This window comes from Mustelus asterias, chromosome 13 (assembly GCF_964213995.1).
Source record: "Mustelus asterias chromosome 13, sMusAst1.hap1.1, whole genome shotgun sequence".
In the NCBI taxonomy this organism is placed as follows: Eukaryota; Metazoa; Chordata; class Chondrichthyes; order Carcharhiniformes; family Triakidae; genus Mustelus; species Mustelus asterias.
Genome location: NC_135813.1, coordinates 106,239,635 through 106,267,047, shown reverse-complemented (window position 1 = coordinate 106,267,047; position 27,413 = coordinate 106,239,635). Strand labels below are relative to the sequence as shown.

Here is a 27,413-nt window from a genome sequence, read left to right as displayed (position 1 = left end):
GGGGGACAGGGCCTGGGTGGGATTGTGGTCGGTGCAGACTCGATGGGCCGAATGGCCTCTTTCTGCACTGTAGGGTTCTATGATTCTATGATTTTGAAATCCTAGCTGTCGGTTACACCCTTCTAGCCAGACGCCTATTTCCTGCATTTCTATTTTTATGGAAGAGTTTGTGCTTTAATTGTTGTGAATGCTGCTGATTTTCGACCTGTTCTTTCTTCCCCCTGTAATGATGACAATGTTGTCTCAGTTCTAAGTTCCTTCACTGAACCATCGAACCCCTACAGTTCAGAAGGAGGCCAATCGGCCCATCGAGTCTGCACCAACTCTGTGACAGAGCATCTTACCCAGGCCCATCCCACAGCCCTGCTCATTCATCATGGCCAAATCTATCTAACCTACACATCGTGGATACTAAGGGGCAATTTAGCATCTCTGGGAGGAAACCGGAGCACCCGGAGGAAGTCCATGCAGACACGGGGAGAATGTGCAGAGTTTGCACGGTCAACCAAGGCTGGAATTGAAGCCAGGCCCCTGGCACTGTGAGGCAGCAGCAGTGCTAACCACTGTGCCACATGCCACCTCACACAATTGTGTGTATTTTCACCCCACGTTTTTAATGAGGATTGTTAGGACTAACTGTTGCCGTGTGAATTTACATTGTTATAAATATGCTGCAACATGACAAAGGGTTAACTCAACTGTTTGTGAAAGCAAGCTTACATTTCAGGCAACCTTACTTTTTGCACTGTGAAAGAAACATTTGAAACCTATCCCTCCATGATAAATGTAGTACAAACAAGTATCTGGTTCATACAGTCAAGGAAAATTCCAGGTTCAACTCCAAGAAGGGGAGATTACTTTGTGCCCTTCCTTTGATCAGTCTGGCGAGAATGTGCATGTGTGTGGGTGTTGGATGTGGTGGGACTGGACTCAGATGTGGTACCCCCAAGGAAGCTAGATGACCAACAGCTACTCCTCTGGGTTCGTGCATGAAGGAGACAACTTGGGCGCAGCACATGTGGGAACAAAACCCAGCAGGAGTTTGGGAAGATGGACACAACAATAACTTGTATCTATATAGCACCTTTATTGCAGTAAAATGTCCCAAGATGCTTCACCGGAATGTTGCCAAACAAAATTTGACGTAAGTCACATAAGGAGACATTAGGACAGGTCAGCTTGGTCAAATCGATAGGTTTTAAGGGGCAACTTTGAAGGCGGGAAGAAGAGAGCGGTGGAGAAGAGGGATTTCCAGAGCTTAGGGCCTTTGCAGCTGCCAGGAGGGGAGTGATTAAAGTGGGGGATGCGCAGGAGGTTAGAATCAGAGGAACACCGAGACCCTGGAGGGTTGTGGTGCTGGAGGAGATTACAGAGATAGGCATGGGCAAGGCCATGGAAGGGTTTTAAAAGAAATGATAGTTTTATAATTGAGCATTGATGGATCAGGAGCTGGAGTTGGTCGGTGCGCACAGGGGTCTGGGGTGAACGAGTAAGGGTCCAGGAAGCAGATAAGCTCAAGTTGACTGAATGACAAAGTGGGAGGCTGCCCTGGAGAGCTTGTGATTTTCATTGAAAGGTTTGGTGGTTAAGGAAATTGAGACGGTAAGTCCAGAAAATACTGATAAATGAATTGTCTGAGTGAAACGATGGGACATTTAGAGGTAGGTTTAGAACCGGAATGGTGGAGGGAAACATCGGAAAAATCAAAATCCAGCAGATTCTGAGGCCTGTGGATAGCAACACAGGGGGACAAAGAAAGTAATCTAAAGTGTAAGAGAAAGCTTTTAGGGGTTATCCAAGCTAATTAAAGAGTTATCCCATGAAAGATTTTTATATTAGAATGCATATTCCAAGCCTGTACAGAGTTGAGCAGAATGTGGCTCATCCTGCCACTCTGCGTCTCTTCCTGCCACTCTGCGTCTCTTCCTGCCACTCTGCGTCTCTTCCTGCCACTCTGCGTCTCTTCCCACTTGCGAGATGGCCTCGGGATCCTCACTGCTCCGTTATTTTGCTGCCACTTTCTGTTGCTCAATGAGCTGTCAGCTTGCAGGATTTCAGCCTCCCAGGAGGGCACAAACCATCTGAGATTCAGGAGCTTACACCCTGGGACTCCTGATTCAAACAAGGACATCCACATTTCTTTCACTTGCTTCACCTGGTGCCTTGTGCGTTTGTAAAACACTCAGAGCAGACGTAGAAACATCGAAGATAGGAGCAGGAGGAGGCCATTCGGCCCTTCGAGTCTGCTCCGCCATTCATCACGATCATGGCTGATCGTCCAACTCAATAGCCTAATCCTGCTTTCTCCCCATAACCTTTGATCCCATTTGCCCCAAGTGCTATATCCAGCCACCTCTTGAATACATTCAATGTTTTGGCATCAACTACTTCCTGTGGTAATGAATTCCACAGGCTCACCACTCTTTGGGTGAAGAAATGTCTCCTCACCTCCGTCCTAAATGGTCTACCCGGAATCCTCAGACTGTGAGCCCTGGTTCTGGACTCCTCCCCCCCACCCCCACCCCCAACCAATTCTCCCTGCATCTACCCTGTCCAGTCCTGTTAGCATTTTATAATGTGGAGATGCATTTATAAGACAGCCTGCTGTTCCATTGTGCTGTTGTTCTGCTCATTTGCTGATATGAATAAAGGATCCAGTGTGCCATCAACCAGACTGTCCCTTTGACAGGAGAACACCGATCTGGCCATTCAAATTTGTGGATACAATAAATCCGCTCTCACACATAAACATATTAATAATCTGGAGTCAAGTGTCACTTCATGTGTCAGACTCGATTTAGCACATGAATTATTCTGTACGTATTCTTGACCTTGAAAATTTATTTTTGCATTTTCAGAGAGAATAGAGAAATTATCTCCACAGAATTTGTTGTAAGATGTAGTTTCCTTTTTTTAAATGTTTTTTCTACAAAAGGAAAGCTTTATGTTTGGCAGATTTTAAGATGCCACAGGGAATCTGCAGATTTTTCATTGAGGATCAAGCTCTGCGTTAATTGTATTAACGTTTTGCCAAATTTCTGACTGGCTTGGTGAGCGATCGCTCCATCCTACATTCCCTGGTCCCCTTGTGAGGGTCACTGCAGCTGCTGTATATTGGTGCAGACACAGATGGGAATCCATAAGTGTCAGCGCCAGAGGATGGCTGGGCTTCTGGATCTCACTCCAGCTGCCCCTCCATCCCATGGAAGAGCACAGGGGTTCCCGGGAACCCGAAGGGAAGAGGATCGGCAGTGTCAGGGCCCTCCAGCCAGGAGACCCTGGACACCTCCAACTCATCCGACACCACCCCCCCCCCCCCCCCCCCCCTGTGAGTGACACACCTCCAGCTCCTGACACCGAGGAGGGATGCAGTCAAATATCCGCGCTGCCCGAAAACAGGCCTGGACGCTCAAGATCTCGGTCCCCAGGGGATTCCCGCCAAGGTAATCTCAGACAAAAGGGCGTGGAAGTCAGCAGGCCACCTCAACCTCAGCTGTGGATCCTGGGGAGACACTGACCAGAGTGGGAGGTCAGGAAGATTAAGAAACCATAGACACTTAGTGGGCACGGGTGAATATAGGCACTAGTGTAGATAGGTCACCATTTTGTAATGAATGTTTGGCATTAAATTTCACTTTGTTCACCCACAGAGCCTCCACCCTGTCTGTTCATCCCACCAAGCTTGGAGGAACCACCATGCTCACCCAGCGCCTTATCCCTATGGAGTGTGAGAATGGCAGTGCCATGTTCCTGCCACTTCGGCGATGCAGTAACGAGATGCTGCTGCTGCCATGCCCTCTGCCCCCTCCCACCCCCGAGCCCATCCCCTCCATCAAAGTTCACCCCTCTCATGTCTAACAGTCTTCTCTGGTGATCACGAGGCCGAGGGCTGTCTAGATGCTGCCAGGCTGCCCACCTCATCTGTAAGATAGATTTGAACACCATGACCCCTGACACGGGTGGGTGTAGTAGATGATGCTGCGCATCTTGCGTTTCTGAGCCCTATGATAAGCCCATTCATTGGCTGGACACGTGAAGCTCTCTGTCAGGCAGGCGTCAGACATATCGCTGAGGATGAGAGGAGCATCTCTCTGTCCTCAATACAAGTCGTCATCATTCTCCTGTAGCGTCCAGCCAATGGCTTCACACCCTGACCATGACGCCTGGCAACAGCATGAGAACATACTGCTGGCACCACATTACTGGTTAGATCTTGGTCCCCATGCTGGGAGAGCTGGTCACTCCTGTTCTGCTCGTCCCCGAGACTATAAGGCCATCCCTCGCGCGTTGGCCCAGTTGGGCTCGGACCACTGCCCAGGAGGTTTCCGCCTCCTCCTCTGCGTGGTCACCCTCACCGCCCTACTCAATATCCTCCTCATCCGAGGAGATGTGGTGCTCCTCCAGGTCCAGGTGGTCTCCCCTCTGCAGTGCCAAGTTGTGGAGAGCACAGCAGACTACAATGATGCGGGAGACCTTCTGGGACTATATTGTAGGGCACCCGCGACTGGTCCAGGCATCTGAACTGCATCTTCAGCAGGCAATTGCCTCCTTGACCAGCACATGTGTTGAAGCGTGAGTCTCATTGTAACGAATCTCTGCTGGTACTTGTGGCCTCCGCAATGGTGTCATCAGCCACCTCCTGAGTGGGGACTCCCTGTGCCTGAAGATCCATCCCTCCAGAAGAATGATTTAACAGCCAACTGTTTGGAAGTTAAAAGAAAATTCTAGGCTTCTTATCTTAAAAACAAATACGAGTATTCACTGTCACATTTTAATTGCTGAAAAAGAGAGGCCTGCAGTCAAAGCTTTTCGTCCTGCACTCATCAGGACAATTCACAAGAATTCCAATTGTAAAGGCAACAACAAAGTATACTGCATGAGAAGAGAGTGCTGATTGGTTGGCAAGTGGATTCTGATTGCTCGGGGCGTTGCCATGGAGATTGCATGTGTGACAATACTGTGCCTTTAAGAAATGTATTTGGGTCATGTTTCTTGTGCAGGATCTGTTTTAACAGTTTGTTTTATTATCAGTGCCCTTTTGTCCATACACAGCATATCCTGTTGCTACTACGGCAGCATAATTGATCTTAATTGCTACAATGTTTATTTTAACATGGAATAATGCAGGGTTTTTTTTAGTGTTTTCCCCTGGGGTTTTTCAGAGTGGGGCTTGATTAGGTTGGTCGATAAGTAAGGTCAGATGACTGGGTTACACAGAGAAATCAAGCTCCGTTGTTGTTTGGGAACTGTGAAGAGCAGAAATAGCTCTGTGTCTTTCTGGAGATTGGCACCTGCAGTAAATAGCTCTCTCTGAAGTTCTGCCGTTTGAAGTTAGCTTTTTCTTGGAAACCGCTTATGGGAGTGAGAAGACGGGTATCTTTCTGTATCTGTCCAGAGGGGTTCAGAAGCTGGAAATCTAGAATCCACATGAACAAATCTGTTTTTTGAAGCTAATTGGTCCTGAATTAGGATTTATGTCTATGGGGATATTGCTTTAATTGGAACAGTAGAGATGGATAGATGTTAAGAATTATACTTTGCCGTGTTTAAGGATTTTAATTGGTAAAAGTTATATTAATTCTTTTTGTCATAACTGTGCTCTTAAATAAAGTTCCTTTTAATAAAGACTTCCTCGTGGGTCAATTGAATCATACCTGGAACGAAACGCTTTATGCTCACCCTAATGCCAAAATCAAAAAAGATTAGGGTCTAAGCTAACTTCATAACATACTTTGGAGTGCCTGATCTGGTCCCTAACAGCGTGTAATTCTTGTGAAACTGCCCTGATAAGTGCAAGATGAAAAACTTCAACAGCATGTCTAGTTTTTCAGCAATACACAAAAATTCTGTATAATCAAACAACTAAACTTTTATATTAAATGAAGGCATTGCCGTCCCCCAAATATATACACAACATATTGTGTCACCATAATGGTGCAATAGAGCAATTTAAATATTACCTAATGTTTAAAATATAAACACTACCTCGTGGAAAATCTTTTTATTCAAAGTTCACAGTAGCTTTATTTAACACATTATATGAGATGTTGATGAGGATTGTATGAGGAACGGTTGAGGACTCTGGGTCTGTACTCGTTGGAGTTTAGAAGGATGAGGGGGGGATCTTATTGAAACTTACAGGATACTGTGAGGCCTGGATCGAGTGGATGTGGAGAGGATGTTTCCACTAGTAGGAAAAACTAGAACCAGAGGGCACAACTTCGAGCTAAAGGGACGATCCTTTAAAACAGAGATGAGGAGGAATTTCTTCAGCCAGAGAATCTGTGGAACTCTTTGCCGCAGAAGGCTGTGGAGGCCAGGTCATTGAGTGTCTTTAAGACAGAGATAGATAGGTTCTTGATTAATAAGGGGATCAGGGGTTATGGGGAAAAGGCAGGAGAATGGGGATGAGAAAAATATCAGCCATGGTTGAAGATAGAGCAGACTCGATGGGCCGAGTGGCCTAATTCTGCTCCTATGTCTTATGGTCTTATGTTCAGGTTTAAAATCTATTTGAAAACAAATTTCTGGTTCCGAGATAAAGAACTTTACTTTCTGCTTTACAGTCAGTGGAAAGCATCAGGCAGCAGATTAATGGTGATTTGAAAAGATTATTTTCAAGGTGGAGGTGTGTTTGAGCATGAATAGCGTTTTATCAAATTCTTGACCCCCGACCATCCACAATTGATTGGAATTTTTCATCTTTGACTAAGGTTTGCTGCCTCTGATTGCGAACCTGTTTCACTGGTAATTAAAATGAGTAGGTGGGATAGAAATGTGTGTGTCTAACAATGAACCAGTCAGTGGCGCTGTCCAGACTCTTCACAGCTGTAGAACCTCTGCAGCCAAAACTAATTAACGGTGCACGATAAGTGACTGAACAGCTCAAAGAAAATCCGCACAGTTACAAAACCTTAACCTGAGTTTTTAACCTTTTTCACATTCCGTTTACAGCACAGTATGTTTGCTTCAACCACCAGTGCCCTCATTAAAGTTAAGAAGTATCAATGAATGGGCTTTTTCAAATTGCTTTGCAATTGTCTTGTATTAGGATTGACGGAAAATTCTTTGGAGTATTGCTACGGATTTATTTGGAGTTTCTACCGCACTCTGCCTTCTGTACAATCCCTAACCTTGCTGAACTGTGCCGATTGCTGTCAGTCAAGACCATCTTTTAAAAGAGACTTTGATCAGAAAATCTATGTGAGAGCGCAGAGGTTCACAGATAGTAAATTTTACCCGCTATAGGATAATAATGCTTTGTCCTGTACCTAGATCTGAATAATCAATACAAAATGTGTAAGTGCTCCGATCTAAAGCCTTAGTGCAATTTCTGTTCTCTCCGTTCCCAAGGGAACATTTGCAGATGTGTGAATTGGACACCGATGTGTGCTTGTGCATAGATTCCCCATTCTGGCCTTCAGCACGTTATCAATTCTGCAGTTTAAAAGTCACCAAGGCTGTTAATGTGATCTGACCACAATATGGAAGGTGCCCTTGCAGATGCATTCTTCAATCCGTTTCAAATCATTTTTTAATAACATTTTAATTCAATCAATTCCATCCACAACTAAACTTGGAGGAGGATAGAATATTTGTTTATTCAAACTTATTTCGAGTGGAAAGGGGTCTATTCATTACAAAAAGAACGTCTTTTAAACAGAGGCACCAGACAGTACTTTGACATAAGGAAGATCTCAACTCCCAGAGAAGGGAAGTTGAACATGTGGATAAACCACCTTTTCTTTGATTTTATGTTCATACTGGTTCAACATAAAATAGAGGTTGAGTTCGATCAGCTCATACATGTTGAGGAAGTTGCGGTGAAAGTTCAGTTACATATGAGCAGATTGTTAGTTTAATTTATTTATTAGTGTCACAAGATGCTTTTGAAAAGCATCAAGTAGGGTCTTTTAAGAGACTTTTGGATAAGTTCATGGAAGTTAGTAAGATAGAGGGTTATAGGTAAGCCTCGTAGGTAGGGACATGTTCGGCGCAACTTGTGGGCCAAAGGGCCTGTTTGTGCTGTAGCTTTTCTATGTTCTATGTTCTAAGTAGGCTTACATTAACACTGCAATGAAGTTACTGTGAAAATCCCCTAGTCGCCACCTTCCGACGCCTGTTTGGGAACACTGAGGGAGAATTTAGCATGGCCAGTGCACCTGACCAACACGTCTTTCGGACTGTGGGAGGAAACCGGAGCACCTGAAGGAAGCCCACGCAGACACGGGGAGAATGTGCAGACTCCGCACAGACAGTGAGCCAAGCCAGGAATCGAACCCGGATTCCTGGCAGTGTGAGGCAGTAGTGCTAACCATTGTGCCACTGTGCCACCCAGTTGTGGGTATGCTATTGTGTTTTCATTAGCATGGTGAGCACTGTTGTCCTTGTTCCTTTATTAAACATTGGGTGCCTTTAGTTTCTGGATCATAACAACACAACCTTTCAGCTGACATTGTATAATTTTGTTTTCTGTGATTTTAAAAAAAGAATTTAGTATTTAGGCACGCAGACAAATATACTTGAGTTCCAGAGAGTTAATAGAAACAGCCACATTTATCCTATACTTCCTGTAGAATGGAAACCGTAGAATGGCACGGTGGCACAGTGGTTAGCACTGCTGCTTCACAGTGTCAGGGACCTGGGTTCGATTCCCAGATTGGGTGACTGTCTGTGTGGTGTTTGCACGTTCTCCCCGTGTCTGCGTGGGTTTCCTCCGGGTACTCCAGTTTCCACCCGCACTCCAAAGATGTGCAGGTTCAGTGAATTGACCATGTTGAATTGCCCCTTAGTGTCAGGGGGATTAGCAGGGAAAATTAGCAGGCATTATGGGATTGGCCTGGGTGGGATTGTTGTCGGTGCAGGCTCAATGGGCTGAATGGCCTCCTTCTGTGCTGTAGGGTTTCTATGATAACGAACAGCCTGAACCCGAGTTGCTGGCAGTCTTTCAGGCAAATGAAGTTATGTAGTTATCCAGGCTCCAAATTTACCTTCAGATTTACCCTGACGTTGTTTTTCTGTTCTGGCGGGGGTTTCTGGAGGCTGCCCAACCACTGAGTCACTGTCTCACGTTCGTGAGTGGTATAAAGGAGCTGTGTGTGTGTCTGCAGGCTGGTCACAACATTTTGAGCAGCTTGCTTGGTGTTACAGTCGTGCGTTTATACAGGTTGAGGGAAATTGGTGCTAGCCATGAGGACACAGTGAGAAACAAGTCATCCTGGACATCAGTCTCAAGTACAAAAAGGTTTGCTAGGTTTACATCGACCTGACCTTCATCTGTGAGAGACCAGCGATAAAGGAGTCGATGCCCAAAGAGCAATATAGATACAGCTCAGACTATTGCTGTAGATTTATAAAAGTTTTTAAGGCACTACTTGTGCATGTCTGTGTACCTGTCGATGTACCTGTATGTGTGCCATGAAGCTGTTCTATGGTTCTATTTATAAGCTATTTGCTGCTGTACTCAGATGGATAGAATATTGGAACCCTCAATTCAGAGAGATGGGCAGGCAAAAGGTATCTTGCTGGGGATAGTCAGTTCCAAATACTGGTTGACATTTAAGTACATTTATAAAATTTGCCACTTTCAAATGTTGGCGAGTTTACCTCTTGTTCTGGGGACTCCAATTGTTTCTGTCCTGAATCTTTTCATGGAATCTCTTAAATGTTGTTTCAATTGTTTGAAGTTTTGAGTATATTCTATAAAGAGCTTTCTGTGGTAACACTTTGCAGACCCTGCCCCTTCGCTGGAAGCAGCTCATAACCTGGAGGAGAAACTGCTCCAGCTCCAACGCAATGAACCAGAAAGTCGAATAGGGAAGGATTTCTTCAGACACTGTAAGAAACAATCTGAACTGCTCAACTGTGAAGGTAAATGGTAAACTTCAGAGGAATAATAAGCTGCTTACATGAAACCTTCAAGGAATGAGCTGTTTATTGGATTTTCAGCTTCAAAAAGCACTTGTACACAGGTAGTCTCTGTAATGGACAGAAAGGGAGTTTAATTTAAACAGCCCTGATTGCTCCTCTTACCACTTGTCCAGAAACAGAAAGATGTTTTGATTTTCATTTCCCCCTTTACAAGCGGTGACATATTTTCCCCAAACTCTCAATTTAAGTGTGATCCAATTTCTATTACCCACTCCACATAAACTCGATAGGGTAAAATCAGAGCGTTAGTTTGCTTTAAACACTCTCAAAACGGCACCACCGAGCCCCTGATACACTCAAGAACAAAGTAAAGTGCAGCACAGGAATAGGCCCTTCGGCCCTCCAAGCGCGTGCTGATCATGATGCCCGAACTAAACTAAAAAAACACCTGCCCTCACTCGGTCCGTGTCCTTCTCTTCCCTCCCTATTTGCGTGCCCATCCAGATGCTTCTTAAATGTTGCTAATGTGCCTGCTTCCACTGCCCCCTTTGGCAGCGCGTTCCAGGCACCCACCACCCTGCGTGTAAAACTTCCCCTGCGCGCCCCCCTTAAACTTTCCCCCTCTCACTTTGAACCTGTGCCCTTGTAATTGACACTTCTACCCTGGGAAAAAGCCTCTGACTGTCCACCCTGTCTACGCCTCTCATAAAAGCCTTTCATAAATTTATGCAATGAAAGAGGGAGAAGGAAAAGTTGGTGGAAAATGGCAGCTTTTTCAGCTCCACAAAGTAATATTACAGGTTCTAGAGACTTGGGGGGGTGGGGGGGGGGGGGGGGGGGGTGGGGGGGAGAGAGAGAGAGAGAGAGAGAGAAGGGGTTGTCATGTGATATTACTCCCACTTCTACACCTTGGTTTCAGTGTTGCTTGCTATCGCAGACTGGTAATCTCCATTGGCCAGGATCTGGTCTTCGAAATGTAAACTGCCTTTGTCCAATTCCTTGGGATTTGATTTTTGCAGTCACGGGGCATTGGCGTATCTTTAGGGATAACGAGATGGCAGCAGTTCGGAATGCCAGGAAGTTCCTTTTGTTTGAGTCGTAGCCAATCACACCTTCAGACATTTTAAAGACTTTGTCCGGTTTAAAAAAAAAAATTCATAAATTAGCCAGGTTATATTTTATAAAAATGTAGAGTGAGGCTTTAGCTCCAGAACATTTCTATATTTTGAAACAAATGTGAAGATTGGGGAAATACCATTCCACAGGATTGTTTTTCATTATATTGATCTCCAGATATATTTTCTCGGGTTATTTCTTGTTATCCTTTTTTGATATATTAAGGAAATTAGCCTCATTTGTGTAGATCTGAGGTCAGATAGCTGTTTAGACAGCGAAGCCAATGCAAAGCCTCAGCTGAAAGTCTACAGCAAATGCTGCAATAGAGGTTCTCCACTGTTTGTCCATGGAAATTATATGAGTGCAGTAACTTTTTCACAACTCCTGTATAGCCAGAAAACCTCAAGGTGCGCAGGGATCTCCCTTTCATTAAACGTGCATCACTGTACGCCTGGCACTCTGGCAGGTTTGCCTTGTCAACAGGACAGGACTGCAATTGTGATAGAGTGATGTCAACTATTGGCGGATGGAATTGATTTGAAAATATGCAGACGTCAGATATTACTTGACTCATTTAGAGGAGGGATTTCCTTGATAATAAAGGATGGAATAAAAATAGTGGAGAGAGGAATCTTAGTTCAGAAAATCAAGATGTAGGGCGGGATTTTCCTGCTCTTCCTGCCAAAGCCCCCCACAGCCCCGCACTGGATCCCCGGCAGCGGGACGGGCTAGCCAGGCAAAACAGTAGACCTTGGGATCCTGCTGGCAGCCAATGATGAGCTGCCTATACCGCCAGAAAACACACTGTGGGGGCGGCCAGAAAATCCCACCTGAGGAAAAAGTTTGAAAAGAGATAAGTAAAAGTAACGGACAAAAAACAAAGAGGTCATATAAACCATCCCCACCGAAGAATAGTTACAGAGGGAGGAAGCTGTGGGAGGGGGAGGATTGGAGAGCATTTTGCTGGCTCTGTTTTATACGACAATCTGGCCTCCGAGCTCACACTTACTGGACCTCGGAGTCGATGCCAGGGGTGACCACCAGCCTGAACACCGCACAGATGCCATTGCTGCCTCGGAGGAGAGGGAGTTCACGACCACACTGGGGGTTGTGACCAACAGTTTGGAAACCTCTGAGCTGGAGTCGTAAAAACAGGTTGTAAACATTTGTATTGGAATGCAAGAAGGAAGAAATTAGCAAGAGCAATGTGGGTCCCATCGAGGCAGAGACAGGACAAGCTAGAAGAGGAAATAAGGAACAGGCAGGGACGTTAAACAAATATTTTGTATCTGTCTTCACAGTAGAAGCTTGAAAAACATTCCTGAAGTAGTGGGTAACCAAAGGTCTACTGAAAATGAGGAATTTAAGAATATCTGTACACTAAACTTTCCAATCCAGAATGCTTGGGACAAAGACATTTCTGGATTTTGGATTTTCCTGAATTATAGAATGCCTGCCCATAATTTTAATTCCTACCTAATTAGTCAGTCTTTCTTTGTCAGCTTGCAGTCATCCCACTGAAACATCCACACAATGTTACTCTTACATTCAGCAGCTATTACTCCTTCCCCTTCTAGAAGCTCTAACTTAGAGTAGTACTGCACACAGTCAAAGCGGGGCCATTAGAAAAAGCATAAAGGCCATCACATTTGTGTTTAGTTGTAACACTAGGGATGATGAGTCTGTGAGTTGCATGAGCCGGCTCAAAGAAACTCCAGACGGGGGCGGGGGGTGGGTATTTCTAGATTTTGAATTTCTGGACTGGAAAGTTTACAATATATTAGTAAAGAAATAGAACTGGAGAAATTAATGGAACTAAAAACTGACATCCCATGGACCTCATGCCCCACCAGCGGGTTTTTAAGAGAGGCAGATATGGAGATAGTAGATACATTGGTTTTGAGCTCTCAGAATTCCATAGATTCTAGGAGAATCCCCATGGATTGGGAGGTAATGAACATAATCCTTCCATTCAAGAAAGAAGAAACAGGAAACTGTTTCCCATTAGCCTGACGTAGGTAATAGGGAAAATGCTAGACTCTATTATTGGGAAGACAGTAATAAGTCTTATTCTGATGTAATACCTGGGCCATTGCTGGTGAATTTGTTCAAATATCATTTTGTTTTCTTACAAATGCTGGCTTGAGCAAGTCGGGCAGGGTGGGGACGATGGAATATAGAATCATAGAATCCTACAGTGCAGAAGTAGGCGGGTTGAGCCTGACCTGCACCAATCACAATCCCACCCCCGTTCCCCTGACACTAAGGGAGAATTTAGCATGGCCAATCCATCTAACCCGCACATCTTTGAACTGTGGGAGGAAACCGGAGCACCCGGAGGAAACCCACGCAGACACGGGGAGAATGTGCAAACTCCACACAGACAGTGACCCAAGCCGGGAATCGAACCCAGGTCCCTGGCACTGTGAGGCAGCAGTGCTAACCACTGTGCCACCGTGAGGAAACCAGCTGGATTTTTATGATACTGGAGAAATCTTTATGATTTTTTGGTGTTGGCCTTTAAGTTACCAGAATTTAAATTCACAACTTGCTTGTTGGATTTGAACTGGCAGCCACAATGCCAAAGGGAACTATGATCACAAGGTCTTTTTCTTTGACCAGAGGCGTCAGATGTGTTCCTTGTTAGGTATAAGTCTGCTTAATGTTGGCAAACAAGCCCATAACACTAACACATTCGATCTGCTTACTCTTGTTTAGGCTCCTGCACAATCCTAACACCTGCACAACTTTTTGTATCATCCTTAAACTTGCTAATCATTCCACCCAACACTTTATCCACCTCATTGGTAACTATAATAGTGATGATCCCTGTGGGACACCACTGGGAACCGGTCTCCCGTGGGGGTCCGTGGCCATTGATGTATAGCTGCCTTTGGACTGAAGTAATTCGTTATCTGCTGTAGCATCTTCCTATTCATTCCACAATATTCTGTCTCATGCAGTAAATTACAGCGAGGTACCTTATTAAATATCATTCTCAGGTAGATAATATCTACTGGGCTACCCTCGTCCATTAATGTGGTGATTTGGTGTAAACATTTTGTAAGACATTACCTAATTTTCTGTTGCCTGCTGCCATGAGACTTTTGAATGAACCTACCTGTAACGGCAACACTATCGGGGTAATTCTCCCATCCTGCTGCACTGCTTTTTTAGCGCAGCGGGCCGGGAGATTCTAGCAGTGGCTGATTTGCACTGGGTATCCGGGCCTCCACAAGTCTCCCAGCGCTGGATTTCCAGCGCCATCAGCTCCGTGCCGATTTCCAGCGTGGAGCCGCATTATATATTCAGCCAATGATTTTCTGTACACAGGCTTGGAGGGTCGAAGGGCCTGTTTCCTGTGCTGTACTGTTCTTTGTTCTTTGTAATAATTTAAATATAATTAGCGGGCCACGCCCCCTGATTTCTGGGGTAAATCACACCAATGCACAGAGCGTAAGAGATTCATTTTGAAACTCCGGCTGAAAAAACCAGCGTGATTTACTCCAGTTTTTACGTGAATTCCACACTTCAAATTTTTTTGGGAGAAGCTGTATCTTCTGTATCCCCTCCTTTCCGTCTCCCCTATGTACTTTATGAACAGTATGTTTTGACTGTATAGCATGCAAGAAACAATAATTTTCACTGTATCCCAACACATGTGACAATAAATCAAATCAAAGAAGCCATGTTTGACTCCTCCCTTGTCGAGGTGATAATATAAATACCTCAAATAATCCCTTCAAGAATCTTACCTATAACTGAAATCAAACTAATCGATCCTTAGTTCTCAGGTTCTGCCTTGTCTCCCGTTTTGAAGAATTGGAATCAGATATGTATCCTTCCAGTCTGAGCAACAGCCCTGACAGTGAACCACCTGAAGATCATAGAATCATAGAAACCCTACAGTGCAGAAGGAGGCCATTCGGCCCATCGAGTCTGCACCGACCACAATCCCACCCAGGCCCTACCCCCACATATTCACCCGCTAATCCCTCTAACCTACACATCTCAGGACTCTAAGGGGCAAGTTGTAACCTGGCCAATCAACCTAACCCGCACATCTTTGGACTGTGGGAGGAAACCGGAGCACCCGGAGGAAACCCACGCAGACACGAGGAGAATGTGCAAACTCCACACAGACAGTGAACCGAGCCGGGAATCGAACCCGGGACCCTGGAGCTGTGAAGCAGCAGTGCTAACCACTGTGCTACCGTGTGCTTTGTGTGTCCAAAGGACTCGCAAAGCACACGTCCCGTATCAGAACCCTCGGGTGGCTGTCAAACCCTGTTGGTGCTTATTTTAAAAAGTGCTATCTTTTTAACAGGATGGCCCTGATTGTTTTCTGATCGCCTTATCGAGGCAAATCTGCTCACTAACAAACAATCAGTGGGTTTGTTTCTCGGCTGAACCAAAGTGTATCGTGCATGATGGTACAGCTCACTATTTAACTTTCAGTTTAATTAGTAATTGTATTTGTATATTAATTTAAGGCAATTACTGTATCAATAGACTTATTATAATAAATGTGCTGAGCTACTAAAGCACTGATTGAGCGCATTCTAAAGCTAATCAGTTTTGCAGCATGTAAATATTTTTGGTACAGCGAGAAGATTGCATTAGTTAATTGGGATAATGTGAAATCACTAAACTAATAGAGAAATTTGTAGTTTGCGCTCCTTGTTACACCACATGTATCAGAGTATAAAAGTAGCTTTTTGAAATGAGGATATTCATTTCAATACCAGAGTTCAAACCTTGCCATTTACAAGGACACTGTGAAAGAATTGTACAACAACACCAGGTTAAAATCCAACAGGTTTATTTGGTAGCAAACGCCACACAAGCTTTCGGAGCGCTGCTCCTTTGTCAGGTGAATGGAAGATCATAAACAGCAAACAGGGCATATAAAGACACAAACTCAATTTACAGAATAATGAATAATGATTGGAATGCGAGTCTTTACAGGTAATCAAGTCTTAAAGATACAGACAATGTGAGTGGAGAGAGCATTAGCACAGGTTAAAGAGATGTGTATTGTCTCCAGACAGGACAGCAAGTCCAGGCAAGTTGTGGGGGTTACAGATAGTGTGACATGAACCCAAGATCCCAGTTGAGGCCATCCTCATGTGTGCAGAACTTGGCTATCAGTCTCTACTCAGCGACTCTGCGCTGTCGTGTGTTGTGAAGGCCGCCTTGGAGAATGCTTACCCGAATATCAGAGGCCGAATGCCCGTGACCGCTGAAGTGCTCCCCAACAGGAAGAGAACAGTCTTGCCTGGTGATTGTCGAGCGGTGTTCATTCATCTGTTGTCGTAGCGTCTGCATGGTTTCCCCAATGTACCATGCCTCGGGACAGCCTTTCCTGCAGCGTATCAGGTAGACAATGTTGGCCGAGTTGCAAGAGTATGTACCGTGTACCTGGTGGATGGTGTTCTCACGTGAGATGATGGCATCCATGTCGATGATCTGGCACGTCTTGCAGCGGTTGCTGTGGCAGGGTTGTGTGGTGTTGTGGTCACTGTTCTCCTGAAGGCTGGGTAGTTTGCTGCGGACAATGGTCTGTTTGAGGTTGTGCGATTGTTTGAAGGCAAGAAGTGGGGGTGTGGGGATGGCCTTGGCGAGATGTTCATCTTCATCAATGACATGTTGAAGGCTCCGGAGGAGATGCCGTAGCTTCTCCGCTCCGGGGAAGTACTGGACGACGAAGGGTACTCTGTCCACCGTGACCCGTGTTTGTCTTCTGAGGAGGTCGGTGCGGTTTTTCGCTGTGACGCGTCAATGAGTCGAGCGCCATATCCTGTTCTTATGAGGGCATCTTTCAGCATCTGGAGGTGTCTGTTGTGATCCTCCTCATCCGAGCAGATCCTGTGTATTCGGAGGGCTTGTCTGTAGGGGATGGCTTCTTTAACGTGTTTAGGGTGGAAGCTGGAGAAGTGGAGCACCGTGAGGTTATCCGTGGGCTTGCGGTACAGTGAGGTGCTGAGGTGACCGTCCTTAATGGAGATGCATGTGTCCAAGAACACGTTTCTTGGACACACGCATCTCCATTAAGGACGGTCACCTCAGCACCTCACTGTACCGCAAGCCCACGGATAACTTCACGATGCTCCACTTCTCCAGCTTCCACCCTAAACACGTTAAAGAAGCCATCCCCTACGGACAAGCCCTCCGAATACACAGGATCTGCTCGGATGAGGAGGATCGCAACAGACACCTCCAGATGCTGAAAGATGCCCTCATAAGAACAGGATATGGCGCTCGACTCATCGATTGACAGTTCCGACGCGCCACAGCGAAAAACCGCACCAACCTCCTCAGAAGACAAACACGGGACACGGTGGACAGAGTACCCTTCATCGTCCAGTACTTCCCCGGAGCAGAGAAGCTACGGCATCTCCTCCGGAGCCTTCAACATGTCATTGATGAAGACGAACATCTCGCCAAGGCCATCCCCACACCCCCACTTCTTGCCTTCAAACAACCGCACAACCTCAAACAGACCATTGTCCGCAGCAAACTATCCAGCCTTCAGGAGAACAGTGACCACGACACCACACAATCCTGCCACAGCAACCACTGCAAGACGTGCCGGATCATCGACACGGATGCCATCATCTCACGTGAGAACACCATCCACCAGGTACACGGTACATACTCTTGCAACTCGGCCAACATTGTCTACCTGATACGCTGCAGGAAAGGATGTCCCGAGGCATGGTACATTGGGGAAACCATGCAGACGCTACGACAACGGATGAATGAACACCGCTCGACAATCACCAGGCAAGACTGTTCTCTTCCTGTTGGGGAGCACTTCAGCGGTCACGGGCATTCGGCCTCTGATATTCGGGTAAGCGTTCTCCAAGGCGGCCTTCACAACACACGACAGCGCAGAGTCGCTGAGTAGAGACTGATAGCCAAGTTCTGCACATATGAGGACGGCCTCAACTGGGATCTTGGGTTCATGTCACACTATCTGTAACTCCCACAACTTGCCTGGACTTGCAAAGTCTCACTAGCTGTCCTGTCTGGAGACAATACACATCTCTTTAACCTGTGCTAATGCTCTCTCCACTCACATTGTCTGTACCTTTAAGACTTGATTAGCTGTAAAGACTTGCATCCCAATCATTATTCATTATTCTGTAAATTGAGTTTGTGTCTTTATATGCCCTATTTGCTGTTTATGAGCAGATCTTCCACTCACCTGACGAAGGAGCAGCGCTCCGAAAGCTAGTGGTGTTTGCTGCCAAATAAACCTGTTGGACTTTAACCTGGTGTTGTTAGACTCCTTACTGTGTTTACCCCAGTCCAACGCCGGCATCTCTACATCATGAAAGAATTGTGCCAGTCTCCATAAAGCAAAACTTGCCCCAATTTGCACTGAATTGACAGCCTCATTCAACCCATACCATAGCTGTTGTGAAACTTGAAAATATCGTGTGGCACTGTGGGTCCTGGGTTATAGGGTTCAAGCACATCCTGGAGACAGAATAGAGAAATTTTTCCTATGCGCCCATGTCTGATCTGGAAGTGGGTCAGGATTATGCTGATTGAGTAAAGTAGTTGGATTTTCTATGGTACTATGGGAATTTTTATGATTTCCTGGTGTTGACCCACACATTCCCAGAATTCATTTGCACAACTTGCTTGTGGGATTTGAACTGGCAGCCTCTGGTTAGCCACTGCAGCGCCATAATGAATTGGTTCCCAAGGTTCTTTTCTTTGATTACAGGTGTCGGATGTGTTCCTTGTCAGTTGCAAGTCTGCTCAGTGGTGGCAAACAAGCCCATAACACGAACCCAAATAGATCTGCTTGCTCTGGTTTAGGTTCCTCTAGAATCCTAACATCTGCACAGCTTTTGTAACATCCTCAAACCCCCATCCAACACCTTTATCCTCCCCATCAGTAAAGATCAATGATTCTAACATTGATCCCTGAAGGAGATCACGGACAACCATGGCCGCTGATGTGATCTTTTGGACTGGAACTGGTAATTATAGACCGGTGAGCCTTACTTCTGTTGTGGGCAAAGTTTTGGAAAGGATTATAAGAGATAGGATTTATAATCATCTAGAAAGGAATAATTTGATTAGGGATAGTCAGCACGGTTTTGTGAAGGGTAGGTTGTGCCTCACAAACCTTATTGAGTTCTTTGAGAAGGTGACCAAAGAGGTGGATGAGGGTAAAGCGGTTGATGTGATGTATATGGATTTCAGAAAAGCGTTTGATAAGGTTCCCCACGGTAAGCTATTGCAGAATATACGGAGGCATGGGATTGAGGGTGATTTAGCGGTTTGGATCAGGAATTGGCTAGCTGTAAGAAAACAGAGGGTGGTGGTTGATGGGAAATGTTGATCCTGGAGTTCGGTTACTAGTGGTGTACCGCAAGGATCTGTTTTGGGGCCACTGCTGTTTGTCATTTTTATAAATGACCTGGATGAGGGCGTAGAAGGATGGGTTAGTAAATTTGCGGATGACACTAAAGTCGGTGGAGTTGTGGACAGTGCGGAAGGATGTTGCAGGTTACAGAGGGACATAGATAAGCTGCAGAGCTGGGCTGAGAGGTGGCAAATGGAGTTGAACAAAGAACAATACAGCACAGGAATAGGCCCTTCAGCCCTCCAAGCCCGCGCTGCTCCCTGGTCCAAACTAGACCATTTTTCTGTATCCCTCCATTCCCACTCTGTTCATGTGGCTATCTATATAAGTCTTAAACGTTCCCAGTGAGTCCGCCTCCACCACCTTGCCCGGCAGCGCATTCCAGGCCCCCACCACCCTCTGCGTAAAATACGTCCTTCTGATATCCGTGTTAAACCTCCCCCCCCCCCCCCCCCAACCTCCCCCCTCACCTTGAACCTATGACCCCTCGAGAACGTCACCACCGACCTGGGAAAAAGCTTCCCACCGTTCACCCTATCTATGCCTTTCATAATTTTATACACCTCTATTAGGTCACCCCTCATCCTCCGTCTTTCCAGTGAGAACAACCCCAGTTTACCCAATCTCTCCTCATAACTAAGCCCTTCCATACCAGGCAACATCCTGGTAAACATCCTCTGTACTCTCTCTAAAGCCTCCACGTCCTTCTGGTAGTGCGGCGACCAGAACTGGGCGCAGTATTCCAAATGCGGCCGAACCAACGTTCTATACAACTGCAACATCAGACCCCAACTTTTATACTCTATGCCCCGTCCTATAAAGGCAAGCCTGCCATATGCCTTATTCACTACCACCTCCACCTGTGACATCACCTTCAAGGATCTGTGGACTTGCACACCCAGGTCCCTCTGCGTATCTACACCCTTTATGGTTCTGCCATTTATCGTATAGCTCCCCCCTACGTTAGTTCTACCAAAATGCCAAATGTGGAAAAGTATGAGGTGATTCACTTTGGAAGGAGTAACAGGAATACAGAGTACTGGGCTAATGGTAAGATACTTGGTAGTGTGGATGAGCAGAGAGATCTCGGTGTCCATGTGCATAGATCCCTGAAAGTTGGCACCCAGGTTGATAGGGTTGTTAAGAAGGCGTACGGTGTGTTAGCTTTTATTTGTAGAGGGATTGAGTTTCGGAGCCATGAGGTCATGTTGCAGCTGTACAAAACTCTGGTGCGGCCGCACTTGGAGTATTGCGTACAGTTCTGGTCGCCGCATTATAGGAAGGATGTGGAAGCATTGGAAAGGATGCAGAGGAGATTTACCAGGATGTTGCCTGGTATGGTGGGAAGGTCTTATGAGGAAAGGCTGAGGGACTTGAGGCTGTTTTCGTTAGAGAGAAGAAGGTTAAGAGGTGACTTAATAGAAGCATACAAGATGATCAGAGGATTAGATAGGGTGGACAGTGAGAGCCTTTTTCCTCGGATGGTGATGGCTAGCACGAGGGGACATAGCTTTAAATTGAGGGGTGATAGATATGGGACAGATGTCAGAGGTAGGTTCTTTACTCAGAGAGTAGTAAGGGTGTGGAATGCCCTGCCTGCAGCAGTAGTGGACCCGTCAACGTTGAGAGCGTTCAAGTGGTTATTGGATAAACATATGGATGATATTGGAATAGTGTAGGTTAGATTGGTTTCACTGGTCGGCGCAACATCGAGGGCCGAAGGGCCTGTACTGCGCTGTAATGTTCTATGTTCTAACTGTAGCAGCTTTCCGCTAATTCCACAATTTTGATTTATTTATTTGTTCATGGGATGTGAGTGTTGCTCACTCAATCTGGATGTATTGCCCAACCCTAATTGCCCTTGAGAAAGAATGGTGAGCCATTTTCTCGAACCACTGTAGTCCATGTGGTGTAGGTACACCCACAGTGCTGTTAGGGAGGGAGTTACAGGATTCTGACGAAGCGACAGTGAAGGAAGTCATTCCAAGTCAGGATGGTGTCTGGCTTGCAAGGGAGCTTGCAGATAATGGTGTTCCCATGTGTCTGCTGCCCTTGTCCTTCGAGCTGGTAGCAATTATGGGTTTGCAAGGTCCTGTCACAGTCCTTGCTGAGTTGCTGCATTGCAGTTTGTAGATGATACACACAGCTGCTACTATGTGTTGGGTGGGGCACGTGAGTGTTTAAGGAGGTGGATGGAGTGCCAATCAAGCGGGGCTGCTTTGTCCTGGGTGATGTCAAGCTTCTTGAGTGTTGTTGGAGCTGCACTCATCCAGACAAGTGGAGAGTATTCCATCACACTCCTGACCTGTGCCTTGTAGATGGTGGACAGGCTTTGGGGAGTCAGGCGGTGAGTTATTCTCTGCAGAATGCCCAGCCTCTGACCTGCTTTTGTAGCTACAGTATTTATATGGCTATTCCAGTTTGGTTTATGGTCGGGGTGATCATTGTTAAGTTGATAATGGGGGATTCGGCAATGGTAATGCCATTGAATGTCAAGGGGAAATAATTGGATTTTCTCTTGCTGGTCATGGCCTGGCACTTGCATGTCATGAATATTACTTGTCGCTTTCAGCACGAACCAGAATGTTGTCCAGATCGTGATGTATATGGATAGATTTCTCCAGTACTTGAGGGGCCATCAGTGAAGCAGAACATTGCGCAGTCATCAGCGAACATCCATCTGACTTTATGATGGAAGGAAGGTCATTGATGAAGCAGCTGAAAGTGTTTGGGCCTGGGACACTACCCTGAGGAACTCTTGCAGTGATGACCTGGGATTGAGATGATCGATCTCTGACAACCACAACCACCTTCATTTTGTGCGAAGAATGATTCCAACCAGTGGAAAGATTTCCCCAAGTTCCCATTGACTTTGCTAGGGCTGCTTTAAGCCACATTCAGTCAAATGCTGCCTTGATGTCAATATTCTCTCCCTTGTGCAGTAAATCACTGTCGGGTACCTGATCAATGCTTTCCGAAAGTCCAGGTGGATAATGTCTACTGTGCTGTCCTCATCCATTCATGTGGTGACTTCTTCAAACCCACTGACTGGGCCACATTTTACTGTTTGCCTGGCAAGATGGGGGTTCACCTTCTCCTTGAACCATCTTGGGCTTTTAGCCTCGTGAACTCGCATGGCTTCAGCTCACTGTTGAAGACACTCGAGGCAGATTGTATCTGATTATGCACATTTCTGCCCCCCATCCTATGGATCTATCCTGTTGGTGTGACAGGACAGTCTGGGATGGTGATGGAGCAATCTGGAATTTTGCCTGAGAAAGACGACACAGTTGAATTTGTTTACGTTTAATCTGCTGGTCGGTGGGACTTGGCTCCAGCCTCCCAAGCCGGGAGCACTGACTCACAGACCCGTTCAGCAATTGGAGATTGAGGAAGAAAGCTCTACACAGTCAGCTGTGCTGAGATTGCCTGAGGCTTGTCCTGACATGATGACTGGGCGGATTGGAACAGATCTCTCTGATTTTTGTTTTGTTGCTTTTACATTTTGTAGGAATTGTTTATAACTGGGGCACTTCAAAGGCTGTTAAGGTTCAGTCATGTAGTGCGAGGCTGTAGCTGTGTAATCTCGACTGAGCAGGATTAACAGCCCGCCTTCCCGAACAACATTGCTGAGCCAGTGGGGCTTTTACAACAACATGACAACTTTCATGCTGGCCGACACATTGCCTGATTTGTTAAATTCAGTTTCACAACCGGTCATGGTGGGGGTTTGATCTGAAGATGGTCTCAGGTGTAATAATCCACTCCATTCGCAGCACAAGTCACTTTAAGGTGGTTTTCTGGCATTTGAGCTGTTAAATCCACAGATCTATTTTCTGTGAGTGATTAACATGAATTTAATTAGAAATTAAAATGTTTTAATTAGAATTAAAATGTTTCGGACACATTGTAATTAGTTTGGTACAAACAATGGGTCACTTCTGAAATGACAAAAGTTTGATAAGCAGGAAGGCGGTTTATTCAGTTCATCATTTTTCACTATTCTTAAAAGAACTTCATGAGGTTCAGGATAAAAGATGAAAACCTTATCACCAAAATGAGCTGGTAACATTTTCATTCACAGCCAGTAATTATTACAAATTAATACTGCTTGCACAATCTTGGCTAATACTTAGAGCCTAATTAGTTGCTTTACAGCTATGTTGAAATCTAAACAAATAGCAATGTTGTTCTGGTATAATCAAACAGCTGTTTCTTTATGTGGGCTGGACATTGCACAATTAAAGCAGTGCTAAGTATTCAGTACTTTAAAGCATGCTTTTAAAGTGGAATGTTCCCATCTGCTTTTATGTTTTTTGAGCAACTTTTCCACTGAGTTCACACAAATAATCCCTGTAGCAATTGAATGCAATCGCAAATAAAGACTCTCGTGCAAGTTTAATACTTGCACTGCAATCTGCATTAAACTTGACCACTTGGTTACAGTGAGAGGGAGTCAGTGGAAGGTAGTTAACAGGCAAAAGCGAGCGCACTAACTTAAAAAGGCTTCGTCAGATAATTAGAGCAAGCGGGGCGGCACGGTGGTACAGTGGTTAGCACTGCTGCCTCACAACGCCAGGGACCCGGGTTCAATTCCGGCCTCAGGTCACTGCCTGTGTGGAGTTTGCACGTTCTCCCTGTGTCTGCGTGGGGTTTCCTTCAGGTGCTCCGGTTTCCTCCCACAATCCAAAGATGTGCGGGTTAGGTTGATTGGCCTCTTAGTGTCAGGGGGACTAGGAGAGTAAATATGGGGTTACGGGGATTGGGGCCTGGGTGGGATTGTTGTTGGTGCAGGCTCGATGGGTCAAATGGCCTCCTTCTGCACTGTAGATTCTATGAAATAATTAATAAAGTAATGTGAGGTATAATCAGGCCATTTGGTCATCTATGTTTTGAGATTTCCAATTCCATAGTCCTCATTTCATATGGATATTTTTTTTGTGAGAAGGTAGAATGTAGTGAGCTGAGAGTTCTTTAATCCCCGCCCCACCCCGCCGTACCCCGCCAAAAGATTTGAGGGAAATGCTGCCTTTGTTTATTTTCACTCCAGGGCCTCCCTCTGCTGCCATCTGTCTGGCCTTGTTTGTGATTTTGTGCCGATGTTGCGCACAGTGTGCTGGTTATCAGAACACATTTCTACTTCTCAGCAAAAGCGTTTCCATGCGGCAGTGGCTTTGTGCAGAGTAAAGGCTTTACTTTGCAATGTGCCTCGACTCTTTCCAGGATACATTTATGCGCCATTCTCAAACGACTCATTGGCTGGGTGCTGATCCCACTCTGCCACCTTGAGCAGGACTTTTCTCTCTGGCTTCTGAACCCTGACATCAGGCTCAAATACAAAGGCCACACTATGTGGGGAACAGTCACTCACCAGTGATTTTACCCAAATTGACCAATTAATGGCCAGAGGATGGGCTCGCCATCCATAGGCTTGCAAAGCTGGAGGGCCATAGCTGATGGCCCCAAGGCAGAGATGCCCTCTCTCCAACTTTTTAAAACCGAAACCAAGCAATGCAGGGAGAGCTTCTCGAGGCTGCCTGGAGGGCTGGGCCTGGCCTGGCCTGCCAACAGGCCGTGTCTCCAAGCTGCCGCCCTGTATCCCCAACATCTCAGTGACCGAGAGGCTGGGTGGAAGATTCCAGCTGGCCTCCAACAAGAGGCCATTAGTTAATTGAATAGACTGCCCATTGCTGGTAGTCAGGTAGCCCTGCCACCCAGGAAATGGTGTGTCAACCCACCTGCCTCCATGCCCACCCCTTTCGGGGGGCTGAAAATCCTCCCCATTCTTCTATCCATCACCCAATTTAGCAGGTTCACTGAGATTGTAAATTTAGAGCTGAATTCTAAACAGGATGAAAAACATCAACAACTTTCATTTGTATAGCATCTTTAGTATAGCCCAGCTGCCTCACAGTGTCAGGGACCCAGGTTTGATTCCCGGCTTGGGTCACTGTCTGTGTGGTGTTTGCACATCCTCCCCGCCTCTGCGTGGGTTTCCTCCGGGTGCTCCAGTTTCCTCCCACATTCTGAAAGACGTGCTGGTTAGGGTGCATTGACCCAAACAGGCGCAGGAGTGTGACAACTAGGGGAATTTCACAGTAACTTCATTGCAGTGTTAATGTAAGCCTTAGGTATGACACCAATACATAAACTTTAAACTTTTAAACTTTAAACCATGCTTACCAGCTTGTGGAAACTGGACAAATCAGTTCACTTTGGGGATCCTTCAAAGTCACTGAGAGACGACACTTCCACTTTGTCAATCTCCCCATATTTAACACCAAGCCATAGAAATGAAAGGGCCGTTTCTACTCGGCTCTCACACTTGCTGCTTGTGGCGGGGATTTTCTGACCATCCACAAAGGGATTGCACTCTGTGGACAGCTTTTTTACAAGATAAACAAACGTGTTAGCGCATCTTAAAGCACAGATTTCCTCTCTCCTGGCACGAGTTTGAATTTGGCGCCCCCTTAGGGAGATCTTTGACACCCGGTAACAGGTAGACTGATTAGCCAATGAGACGGAGGAATTCTCACAGACATGTAAAACAGGAAGTAAAATATAAATTACATTTCAATCATTGTACAGGAGGTAGAACAAAAATCAGGACATTAAGGGATTAAGGGAGATATTTTTAAAAAGACAGATTTTAAAAAGAGGCTGCCTTTTTACTGCAAAGGTGGGAAATGTGGCTCAGAATCTGTCTCTGGTGGGAAACTGATTCATGTTCAGATTTTCACGGTGAACTGATATGGAGACAGGCTTCCATCGAGCTTCCACCTTTTTCATCAGTCTTTGGAGCAAAAGTAATGGGCAGTGAATTTAAAGTCACATCAAATCAGTGATTTCTATATTGATTTCATCGTTGAAGATTACAACACGACTGCATGTGTAGAAACCAGAGTTTGGTGTCAGTTTCTTCCGGTAATAGTGACAGGTGCTGATAGCCTGGCCATTATTCTTGCAAATTTTAGGCCTTTATGTTTTTCGTCAAATCCAATTTGAATTGCTTTTTCATATTCTGGGTCATTGATTGTGTAAAACCTAATAACAGGACAACGCATTAAGAATGGCTTCATTTCCTCACAATACACAGTTCAATCTGATGGAGTAAATTTTTATCTATAATAACTCCAGGAGTCAGCTGTAAAGGAACAGTACTTTATTGCACAAAATAAAGCAAAACCACAAGCCTGTAGTGAACACAAACAAGTCCCAACCGGGACAGTGCAATAATGAACCCACTCAGGGGCCTGCTTTATACAGGGCTTGACATACGAGCTCTACCTGGTGAGTTAATTACCAATCCCCAGAGAGCTTGTATTCAATTAGTCCAACAGGGAGGTCAATCAGTGATTCCCCATGCAAGTCTTGGGGGTTATCATCTTATCTCTCTCTTTGTTTGAGTAGGCCTCCATTGAGACAGCCATCATCTTGTCTAAACAGTTGTGAACCTGATCAATGGTATTTTAAATCGGGGTCTGATGATGTATTGAGAATGCCGATACTCTGTCATGAACATAGCCCAGTCCATCACTCAAACCAGCCTCCCATCCATTGATACTGTCTACACTTCCCGCTGCCTCGGCAAAGCAGCCAGCGTAATTAAGGACCCCATGCATCCTGGACATTCTCTCTTCCACCTTCTTCCGTTGGGAATAAGATAGAAAAGTCTGCGGATATGTACCAACCGACTCAAGAACAGCTTCTTCCCTGCTGCTATCAGACTTTTGAATGGACCGACCTCGCATTGAGTTGATCTTTCTCTACACCCTCGCTATGACTGTAACACTACATTCTGCACTCTCTCCTTTCCTTCTGTACGAACGGTATGCTTTGTCTGTATAGCATGCAAGAAACAATACTTTTCTCTGTATACTAATACATGTGACAATAATAAATCAAATCAAATCAAAATCAAATCTTTTGATCTTTCACCAAACGTAAAGTGGCCACATCAGCACTCGATTAAGGGGATCACTGAATGTTCCACCGGACCCTCTAAACATTGTCCAGCCTTGTACTGCTCTCTCTGCTGCCT

At 45.6% G+C, this 27,413-nt stretch overlaps 1 protein-coding gene across 3 annotated transcripts in view; it reads left to right on the top strand.

Moving 5' to 3' along the window:
• Window positions 1–27,413, top strand: part of cux2b (cut-like homeobox 2b) — a 350,318-nt gene that overhangs the window by 238,628 nt on the left and 84,277 nt on the right. For 2 of the 3 annotated variants that reach the window (XM_078227452.1, XM_078227450.1), the window contains exon 5: window positions 9,733–9,870. The exons of the other annotated variant lie outside the window; for it this stretch is intronic. In XM_078227452.1, coding sequence (XP_078083578.1) covers window positions 9,733–9,870 — 138 coding nt within the window. The remainder of the gene's footprint in view (window positions 1–9,732; window positions 9,871–27,413) is intronic. 3 annotated transcript variants of the gene reach the window in all.